This window comes from Hydra vulgaris, chromosome 07 (assembly GCF_038396675.1).
Source record: "Hydra vulgaris chromosome 07, alternate assembly HydraT2T_AEP".
NCBI lineage: Eukaryota > Metazoa > Cnidaria > Hydrozoa > Anthoathecata > Hydridae > Hydra > Hydra vulgaris.
The window spans coordinates 6,818,421-6,830,545 of record NC_088926.1 but is presented as its reverse complement, the minus strand read 5'-3'; the positions used below and the strand labels follow the sequence as shown (position 1 = coordinate 6,830,545).

The 12,125-nt window shown below is 25.9% G+C and overlaps 1 protein-coding gene across 1 annotated transcript; it reads left to right on the top strand.

Annotated features, from left to right (window-relative positions):
- Positions 1-247: 247 nt before the first annotated feature.
- Positions 248-10,981, top strand: LOC105844932 (aquaporin-9). Its single transcript, XM_065800903.1, has 6 exons — positions 248-408; positions 958-1,084; positions 8,061-8,198; positions 8,286-8,410; positions 8,495-8,712; positions 10,490-10,981. The coding sequence occupies exons 1-6, from the start codon at positions 325-327 to the stop codon at positions 10,653-10,655; spliced, it is 858 nt and encodes a 285-aa protein (XP_065656975.1). The 5' UTR covers positions 248-324; the 3' UTR covers positions 10,656-10,981.
- The last annotated feature ends 1,144 nt before the right edge of the window (positions 10,982-12,125 follow it).

Below are 12,125 nucleotides of genomic sequence, written 5' to 3'. Positions count from 1 at the left end.
CAAGTGTCATGTGAGTTCCGTCATGCATAAAAAATAGTCACAGCATGAAAAAGGAAATTCTTGTGTGTTTTCTTTCTGTGTGATTTACGTAGTTTTGTTTAAAAATCAAAGAAAAATCTCATCGATAACTGGGTCAAATATATTTCGATCATTTGTACAGTAATAACTAAAAAAAAATTAAGTTAGTTTAGATTGACTAAACGGTTCCTTGCATTAGTTTTACATTTTGTGTTTTATAATATGTTTGCATAAATTTAATGTTACAATAAGTTTTATTTTTAGAAAGCCATTAAAAATTTTAAAATTTCAGTGGAAACGGAGAGGATGGTTAAATTTTTATCAAAAGTATTCGCCTCAGAGTATACTCGCGATTTTCTTGCTGAGTTTATGGGAACGTTTATATTGTTGGTAAGATTAGCTTTATATGTAAATGTTTTAACTTCTGATAAGGTTGTATGCAGCCATATTGACTCCGTTTCCTCTCAAAAATTTAAGAAGCACTCTATGAAAGGTTCGCTTAAATCACAAAATTTTTCAACGGATACGGTTAAGCCCTAGTTTTTAGGTTTTCTAAATTTAATGACAGCCTTCATCTTGTAAAGTTCAAGAAATTATGTGTAAAGTATATATTTTAAATAGACATAGTTTTAGCGATCACAACAATTTTGTTTTATCATCAAAAATGCAGGGGAAGACAGGGGAGGATTGCAAACGTTTTAAAAACCCCAAGCTATTTCAAAACTATCAGTTATGAAGCATTAATACTTTCTCAGTATGCTTGTTTTATAATTTTATAAGTAGAAAAATTTCAAAAATTCTTTTTATGAAATTCAAAAAATTTAAAAAAATTTTTCTATTTCATATTATTAAAAAAATTGAAATGTAAAATTGGTAAGGTTGTCATTTTGTCACGTGACTGCTTTTTTTTACTCACTTTTTTATTTTTTTTTTAAATAGATGTTTGGAATAGGAAGTATCGCTCAAACTTTTCTTGGAAAAGGAAAATTTGGCGGATTTTTATCAATAAATTTTGGATGGGCTATCGGTGTGATGTTTGGTCTTTATTGGTCTTCAGGAGTATCAGGTAAATAAAGAATAACGTTGATCAAAATAGATACTGAAGATTCGTACTGTATTAATCTGCGCCTCCCGAGTGGGCACGCGTCGTTTGGGAGACATCCAGCGGACATCTCGCAGACGTCCAGGTGTCCGTATATCGTCCGACGGACGTCCCCCGGATGACGCATGCCCATGGTTAATTACGAACAAAAAAATTTTTTTAACTAGTTGTTATTATAAAGTCATCGTATAAAAAAAAAAAAACAGTTAAATTCATCTAGCACCTTTTTTTCACATTTAAAGTAATTTTTCAGCTTTTTTAATATTTCTAATGTTTCTTTAAACAACGTTTTAAAATAGTAATTAATATATATGTTTGTAATAGAAACTATATAAAATAACTTGAATTTGAGGCTCAATTATAAAATAACTAGAAATGAGTTTTATTGAGAGAAAGCGTTCTTATGGAAACAAAAATATCTCGTAACATAAGCAAATTGTATTATGCCACGATTTATTATCCATACCTTCGTTGATTCCCTTTTTGTTTATACTATTATTCTTAATTTCATTTCTATTATTATATATTATTATTTAAAATATGAATTATCTTAAGTTTGCATTTATTTTTTTCCTCATTGTCTATAAAACTTTTTTTAACAATATTGTTAACGTTAAAGATATACCTGAAGCAAGCAGAAGACGATGGTCTTATCATCTTTTCCCGTTAATTTCAATTGTATTTTACAATTAAGATCAATAAAATAATCAATAAAACTACAAATTATAAAACATATGTAGCATATATATATATATATATATATATATATATATATATATATATATATATATATATATATATATATATATATATATATATATATATATATATATATATATATATATATATATATATATATATATATATATATATATATATACATATATATATATATATATATTTGAATAAATAAAATAGTCAAGTAAATGTATTGTAAACCAAAAATAATAAGCTAACCAAGTTTTTATAAATGTAATCATAAACATCACCAGTTATTGTATACATAAAAAAGTTTTAAGATGTGTAAAAGTTCTAAAAATAATAGATTGTTTCAGTAATGTTAAAGTCAAGTAACTGTTTAACAACGCATTTAAAATGTTGATCGAAAATTTAGATTAAAATGAAAGTCGAGTTTATCATTTTAATAACATTTGTGATAAATAAGTTCCACAATTGTGGTCCTCTTGATGGATGCTATTGATGTTTTGTTAATAAATAATAATAACTGTCAGTTTTCTCATTATTAAGTAGGAGCATATTTATTGGCATTTGTTAATAAACGTTTTTTTATAGACCAAAACTCGTTTTGAATGGTAAATACTTGCCCAGTATTTATCAATCTTGATATTTGCTTCTTTTTTTTTTGAGAATCTTTTTTTTGTTGAGAATCTTTCATTAGGTGTTTTATACTATTGAAAAACCCTTTGCAGCAATTTTTAGATTATAAATAGAACTAGTATCAACGTAGTTAAAAAGAAAATTTCAAGAGTTTTAAAACTATTTTATCTCTTTAGACCCATGTTTACTTCAACTTGAAGTTTAAAAAATTTTAAACTATTTTTTAATAACACAACATGGTCTTCAAAGTAGACTTTTTTATTAGAGGATGGATTTATAAAAACTTTTTTTTGAAAAGTTGGAACACTTTGTACCTTTGTTTTTAACTAAATGTCTGTAGACCACATAAATTTTTTTTTTAATATTATGTTAGGACCATCTGAACATTTTGATATGTTTACATTTATATATATCACTTAGTGTCTCAGCTATTTTTTAAGAACGCTATAAAATTTTTTCAAGAATGGTAAAAACTGAATACCTTTAGATTTTTTGGAAAACTGCAAAATTTCAAACTCAAATTCTTAGTGACCGAAATATTTTTGAAAAAAATCTTTTTTTGCAACTGGTTTTTTCTATGTTCTGATCTGAAACTGGGGGTGTCACTTCACATAGTTTCAGTAATTTACCTTTATTCTTACAAATGACTTTTAAAATGTTCTCGCTACTATCTTCGATCTTGTAGTGACCTTAAATTATCTATCCCAAATCATTCTTCGGTTAAGTACGGTCATAAATCAATCACAAACCAATGCGTAAAATCTTGGAATAAATTACCTCTTCACCTCAAATCCCTAAACTCTATTACACAATTTAAAACCCGTCTTCATGCTTTTTATTTGGAGAGATACTGTTTGTAAAATGTATATATATATATATGTGTGTGTATGCATGTATGTGTATGTGTATATATGTATATGTGTGTGTATATATATATATGTATGTGTGTGTGTATGTATGTGTGTATGGGTATGTATCTATGTATATGCGTATATGTATGTATGTATATGCGTATATGTATGTATGTATATGCGTATATGTATGTGTGTGTATGTATGTATGTGTGTATATGTGTATATGTATGTATGTATATATATGTATATATATATATATATATATATATATATATATATATATATATATATATATATATATATATGTATATATGTATATGTATGTATATATATATATATATATATATACATATATATGTATATATATATATATATATATATATATATATATATAAATGTGTGTGTGTATGCGTATATATATATATATGTATTCATGTGTGTATGTGTTCATGTGTACGTATGCATATATATATATATATATATATATATATATATATATATATATTTATATATGTTATACATTTTTTGTAACAATAACTTTTATTATTATTATTACTATTATTATTGTTAAATTTTGGTAAATACTAGTGTTGTTCCTTATTATTATTGTTTTATATCATTATATAAATATATTCCTAATAATTACTACTGTCATTCATATTTTATTATTATTATTATCAATTTAATTTGTATTTACTTTATATTATTATAATATCTGTTATTAGTAATGTTATTTTTATATTATTACTAATATTATTATTAATCTGTTATTATTACTGATATTATTTTAATTTATAGTTATTATTTATATTATTGTTGTTGGTATTATTTTGTGGTTAACATCGTTATATAACTTTTACAGTTTATTATTTTTTCCTTTTCTTACAATTATCACCTTTTATCTGACTTTACTTTTCTTTTTATTATCACTATTTATTATAATTTTATTTGATAGGTGTTTACTTGAGATTAGTATCATTACTATTTGTAAATATCCTTGATGTAAGATCTTTATTCAGAATAAATTTGATTTGATTTGATTTGATTTAAAACGATTTATTATGTTATAACATTTTTATAACTAAAAAAACGTTAGGATTATAAAGATTTTTTTTAATACTTGTTTTTTTGCCATTTTTATCGATAAAAAAGCAAATACTCACCCAAGAATGAATAAAGATTTCTCTCTCTCTATATTTATATATATGTATACGTATATATATATATATATATATATATATATATATATATATATATATATATATATATATATATATATATATATATATATATATATATATACATATATATATATATATGTATATATATATATATATATATATATATATATATATATATATATATATATATATATATATATATATATATATTGTTAATTAAATTTGTAAATATAGAGTATGTTAGGGCCAACCTCAAACTTGTAGATTTTATAACATATTTCATTTGCCTTTTATAATTTTCATTTATGTTACATGATTATTTAACATGTAACATAATAAATTTATTTTATTATTTTTATTGTTCATTTATTTAGCAAAATAAATAAATAAATAATAAAAATTGTCTTAGCAATCATTAAAATTATAATCTGTCTGATGTTGTTTAAACCTGTTGAACACACATGATGATGTTATTTAAACTTGTTGAATACTGAGTGCGTCAGCAATGCAGACAAAAAGTTTGTACCATAAGTTAGGTTCACATTATAGTTTTATTATTATAATCAACTTTATAATAATTAGTATAAATATTTTTAAATAGTTTGCGTGAAAAAAGGAAAACTGAGAAAAAATTATTTTCTGTAAAATACTAAACTTTAGTAATGTATATTACGGTGTTGAAGTCTTTATAAAGGTTTTTTATTTTATTTTTTCAGATTTTTATAAAAAAAATTTTCCCTTATTCTATTTGATTTTTTTTGGGGGGCCGTCCATAAATGATGTCAGTGGTTTTCTAGTTTTTTGTTTCCCCCTTTGTCAAACTGTCAATTTTTAGCTACCCCTGTCGATTTTTATTAATGCTTTTATTAACTCGTCGTCTCAGTATGTTTGTTTGTCTGTGATTGATACTCACATCTAAAATTGATATCTTGCAATCAATTTTTTAGTCACTTCCTGATTCTTAAAATTTTGCATACATACTCTTGCTTGATGACAATACAATATTCAATAATTAGTTTTGTAATAGGTCAATTAATTTAGTTAATTTTAATTAAGTTTATTTTTTATATAAAAAAAAACAATAATTTTTAAAATAAGTATATTAATTGTTTTCATACTTATATGTGTGTCTAGCATATTTGGGTAAGGCGTTGACTTCGTACACGGAATGTCTGTTATTCGAGACCCGGATCAACCTGAAGTTTTTTGTTTTTTTACTCACGCATACAGCCGAACATTAATAAAATAAAACAGTAATATCAGAAAAAATTGATCGCAAAATTTGTGTTTAAATAACATATAAAAGTATTGGGTTTTAAAAATTCGTTTTAAATTTTACTTGTTTTAAAATTTGCTATTAGATGGCGTAGTGATAAACTTCAAAAAAAAAAAAAAGTTTTTTTAAAATTCACATCGTTAGGGTCTCAGCACACCTTTCCCATTGTCAATTATTGTCAAACTTTTCAGCATCCTCTCTACCTTTTTATTTACTGACATCTTTTATGGATGGCTTTTTTCTTATTTATTTTTTTATTAGCTGCATTTTTCAGTTAAATTAACGGGGCTGGATGATAAGACATTTTCTTCTGAAAGCTCGGGTCTAAATTTTTATCCGTTAAATTTTTATGTTGTAAAAATATTGCAAATGACAAAATAAATAATTAAATTATAAAAAGAAAGAATGTATGTATGTATGTATGTATGTATGTATGTATGTATGTATGTATGTATGTATGTATGTATGTATGTATGTATGTATGTATGTATGTATGTATGTATGTATGTATGTATGTATGTATGTATGTATGTATGTATGTATGTATGTATGTATGTATGTATGTATGTATGTATGTATGTATGTATGTATGTATGTATGTATGTATGTATGTATGTATGTATGTATGCATGTATGTACTACTGTGATCAAAAAGTAAGGTGAATTTTTTTATAAAATGAAAAATCTTTATTTATTCTTCCAAATCTGTATCGTCCCCCTCAAAATAATCCCCCCCCGGCCCCAATGCACTTTTGCCAACGTTTTTTCCAGTCTTCGAAGCATGCCGAAAAGTCCTCGGTAGGGATAGCCTTCAATGCGCGTGCCGATTCACGTTGGATCTCTTCAATGGACTCAAAACGATTTCCTTGGAGTGGTCTCTTGAGCTTTGGGAACAGCCAGAAGTCACACGGTGCTAAGTCGGGCGAATACGGTGGTTGTGGAGCAACATGGGTAGAGTTTTTGGCAAAAAACTCACGAAGAACCAGTGCTGTGTGCGAAGGCGCATTATCGTGGTGCAAAATCCAAGAGTTATTGGCCCATAATTCCGGTCTCTTTTTGCGAATAGCTTCACGCAAACCTCGCATAACGCTTAAATAATATTCCTTGTTGACAGTTTGGCCAGTTGGAAGGAATTCGTAGTGCACGACACCACAATAATCAAAGAAAACAGTCAATATGACCTTGATTTTTGAGCGACTTTGACGTGGTTGCTTCGGTCTCGGCTCGCCTTTTTCACGGTATTCACTCGATTGGTCGGTTGTTTCAGGGTCGTATGCGTAGACCCAAGTCTCATCGCCAGTAATAATTTGTTTGTAGACGTCTTGATAGTCAGAAAGCATTGCTTTACACGTTTTAACGCGACGCTCTTTTTCAAAGAAATTGAGAAATTTCGGCACCAAACGTGATTTGAGTCTTCTGAGGCCCAAATGATTCTTCAAAATCGCTTGCACCGACCCAAATGATATTCCAACCATGTCAACAAGGTCTCGAATGGTTAACCGACAATTTGCAAGCACCAATTCTTTGATTTTGTTGATGTGGCGATCATCAATCGAAGTCGATGGTCGTCCGGAGCGTTCCAAGTCATCAACACGTTCTCGGCCTTCTTTGAAGTCTTTGTACCACTTGTAAACATTTTTTTGAGACATAGTCTCTTCACCGAAGGTCTTTTGCAACATTCGATACGTTTCAGCAGCAGAAATATCATTCCGCAAACAAAATTTAATAGCACTTCTTTGCTCAACAAAATTAGACATCGTGAAAATTGCCGAATGCACTTTTGGTACTTCAGAAACAAGCGTAAACAAAAAAAAATAATTATGAGTTTGACATGTAATTTGGCGCAAATGTTAATGACATTCCTACCAACTTAAAAATAAAAAAGATTGGACGATTCGAATAAGGCGGGAAGTTTAAATTAAAAATTCACCTTACTTTTTGATCACAGTAGTATGTATGTATGTATGTATGTATGTATGTATGTATGTATGTATGTATGTATGTATGTATGTATGTATGTATGTATGTATGTATGTATGTATGTATGTATGTATGTATGTATGTATGTATGTATGTATGTATGTATGTATGTATGTATGTATGTATGTATGTATGTATGTATGTATGTATGTATGTATGTATGTATGTATGTATGTATGTATGTATGTATGTATGTATGTATGTATGTATGTATGTATGTATGTATGTATGTATGTATGTATGTATGTATGTATGTATGTATGTATGTATGTAGTATATATGTATGAATGTACGATTATATGTATGTATAGGTGGACACATTAATCCTGCAGTTACATTAGCTTTGGCAGTTACTAAGAGATTTCCATGGAAAAAATTACCATTATATTGGTTTGCACAAAGTCTTGGAGCGTTTATTGCTTCTGCAATTATATTTGGAGTGTATAATGGTAACAAATTTATGATATTATTATATAAGCATAAATCTTTATTCGCATTTTGTGATTCTGTTCAGTTATATTGGCAATTTTTTATAGATCTGTTATATGAGTTTGAAAAAGATAACATAAGAGTAAACGGTACTATGAGCATTGATACGGCATTTATCTGGACAACTCGACCCAGTGCTGGTGTTTCTACAGCCACAACATTTGTTGATCAGGTAACTTAAAAAAAAGTTTCATGATGTTTTAGAGATATTTTGTTTTAAACAGTTTTAGATCTTATTTTTTATTTTCATCTTCAGCTTGTCAGTAGCGCTCTTCTGGTTGGGATTATATTCGCATTGACAGATAAGCGTAATAATGCACCGAATCCAAATGCTTTACCTCTTTGTATAGGATTAGTAGTATTTGGAATAGGGCTTTCTTTTGGAATTAATTGCGGATACGGTATTAATCCAGCTCGAAACCTTGTTCCTCGACTTTTCACAGCTATTGCGGGGTGGAAATTAGCTGCATTAAGGTATGTATTTATAAACGCATACATATATGTAAAAAGTAGCATATTTAACAACTTTGAAGAAAATATGTTAGAAACTAAAATTTCTAACAAAGTTCTAAATGTTATGTGTCAGTAGCCAACGCAGGGCTTTTTGATGTTTTAGTAAAGACACTTTCAGGCAAAACTCTAAATTTTAGTATGTTCATGTTATATCAAATAAAAATGCTTCGCAAAACGTTGCGGTGATTGGAGCCTGGAAACATGATACCCCAAAAAGTACACAACCCCAACCCCAAATATAAGGGTAATGAGTTAATAGAACAATTTAGTTTATTAACTTGTTCTAAATTAAATATATATTATTTGTTATAACTTTTTTGTATAATTTGTTCTAAAATGTATCTGTATTATATATATATATATATATATATATATATATATATATATATATATATATATATATATATATATATATATATATATATATATATATATATATATCGATTTTACCACAGAGTTAGCTTGCACAGAACAATAATTAGAAATTTAATTGTTGTAATTTTGTGCATTAAAAATAAATGGCTATTCTTCCTGTTACTAAATAAATTTTATGACAAATAGAAATGTTCTTTTATTATACAATTTTTCAATATCTAAATGGCTAACAATACATCTAGACTTTGATCTTTATTCTATATATTTAGTAACAATTCGATTCTAAAACAAGCGTACAATTTTTTAACTCAACCATTAAATGTTTTATCAATAAATTTTTTATTTAGGTTACAATTTGGAGATTACAATGTTTTGTTAATTAAATTGCTTACTTCAAAAATCCGTTTATTCCACTTTTTTAATTTTATATTAAAATGTATGTATACATATGTATGTATATATATATATATATAAATATATATATATATATATATATATATATATATATATATATATATATATATATATAAATATATACAAATATATATATATATATATATATATATATATATATATATATACAAATATATATATATATATATATATATATATATATATATATATATATATATATATATATATATATATACATATATATACTTACATTTTAATATAAAATTAAAAAACTGCAACAGACGGATTTCTGAAGTAAACAATTTAATTAACAAAACATTGTAATCTCCAAATTGTAACCTAAATAAAAAATTTATTGATAGAATATTTAATGGTTGAGTCAAAAAGTTGTGCGCTTGTTTTAGAATCGAATTGTTACTAAATATATTGAATAAAGATCAAAGTCTAGATGTATTGTTAGCCATTTAGATATTGAAAAATTGTTATAAATATATATATATATATATATATATATATATATATATATATATATATATATATATATATATATATATATATATATATATATATATATATATGTATCAGCAAAAACTGGATGTAATTGAAAACGAAATGGACGAATTTTTTCCTTTAACCTATGACCTACCCATTTCATTCATTTCGATACAAAGTTTATACTGAGAGTGGTTTTTACTTAGGGGGTAAACAATCAACGTAAAAATCTCATACCACACCAGCCCATGCAAAAAAGTTTGTTTTACTTAACTTTTTTTAGAATAAAGTTAAACAAATGTAAATTATTTTAATAAATTGTTTATTATATCTAAGTTTGCTGAATTAAAACCATGACATATACTTTTTGTAACTTCAGTTCTTTTAAGAAGTTTTTTTTCAGTCTCATTTTTTTAAAAAGGGAAATAAATATTTACAAATAAATATTTTAATTTAGTTATCAAAACTATTACTTTTGGGCGCCAATTCTTGCGCAGTTGACTGGCGGCGTATTGGGTGCTCTATTGTATATCGGAACGATCGAGATTCATCACAAAAATAAAGTTGATAATGACATAGTTTTGTTGGAGAAAAAGGAAATTGTTCAAAACGATAAAGTTTAGAAAAAATTTAAATACAGTAATCTGATGTATATTATGTCGATATATTTTACATTGTTAAATATTTATTGCTCTTGCTTTTTTGTTATTTTTTAATTTACTTAAATTATTATTATTTCATTCATTTTTTAAATTTTAAAACTTTTAGTTTAAAAGCTATATCTCTTACTTTATTTGTATTTATAGTTTTTTTATAACGCATTTTAAATAATACTGTATTCTATTATTATTAGTTATTTTTTCTTAAAATTTTTTAATATTGTATTAATACTTTTATTATTCAATATATGTAAATAAATTTTCTTGAAATAAAAAATTTAAAAACAAAATTTTCTATAAAATTTTATTCGAAATCTCTTAGATTACTCTATCTAAAAGAAGACCATTATAACCTTATAATCTTAAAGATAATCTGGTGATCATTATGATCTAAAAAAGGTGCTAGGAGTCTTTACGGTCTTCTGGCACCTAAAAAAAAATCACAGAACACCACTGAAAAGCATTTAATTAGGAATTTTGTGCCTCCTTCCTAATCAATGACGCTTATTGGACTGCAGCCAGCGTTGACCATTTACCTTTTGGTTCTGAGCCAGAACTCTATCCACTATGACACGACTGCACACGACTAATTCCTGAGAATATTGCGGTAGTTTTCCAAGTAAATAGTAATAATTTCTTCTCATTACTGAAATTGGTTTTATTTAACTCCTTTTTTTATATTCAGTGACAACTTCTTCAGTAGTTTCATTATTAGAAAGTTTAATTTGGTCATTTTAATTTAATCGATTCTCATAAAACGAGACGTTTTAGAGTATTTCTCTAAAACCCCTCGTTTTAGAAAAATACTTATTTTAAACTTCTATGATATTAGCTATGATTCTAACAGGTCTTTTGTAAAAGTCAGACTATTCATTTACGTGGTTTTTGACGAGATGTCGATAAACTTACATGCATATATAAACACATACATTATGTATAAACGCATACATCATGTCTAAACACATATATCAAGTATACACATATATATGCAGGGACGGATCCAGCACTTTTTTGTCTAAAATAGCTATTTTCTAGACATGAAACAAACTCCAAATATTTATATATTAATATTTATGTCAAACAAAGACGCTTTTCAAAAAATTGTGATGATTGGAGCTTAGGAGCAAAAATACATAAAATTTTGGCTGCAAACGCCCCAAATGTAAGAGCAAATAGTTGATAAAAAATTTTTTTTAGTAATTCCAAATAAATTTTTAGTAATTCCGAATAAATTTCATGCAATAATCTTTTTGCGTTCAAAAATTTTGACTGTATAAAGTTTGAACCCCCCCTAAGTTTAAGTAAATTACAAATCTTATCAGGTCATAACTTTTGAACCCTAAGAGAATATTGTATGAAATTTAAAATTTATTGATGAGCATAAATTTATTTAAAAACAATTACAAAAATATTTTATCAACTTGTTACTCTCAC

What these genes read in the sequence shown, in the direction of transcription:
- LOC105844932 (XM_065800903.1), top strand. Translation starts at nt 325, where the DNA reads ATGGTTAAATTTTTATCAAAAGTATTCGCCTCAGAGTATACTCGCGAT. An exon ending in TGGGAACGTTTATATTGTTG is followed by an intron (nt 409 to 957) that starts GTAAGATTAGCT and finishes TTTTTTAAATAG; the next exon opens with ATGTTTGGAATAGGAAGTAT. An exon ending in CCACAACATTTGTTGATCAG is followed by an intron (nt 8,411 to 8,494) that starts GTAACTTAAAAA and finishes TTTCATCTTCAG; the next exon opens with CTTGTCAGTAGCGCTCTTCT.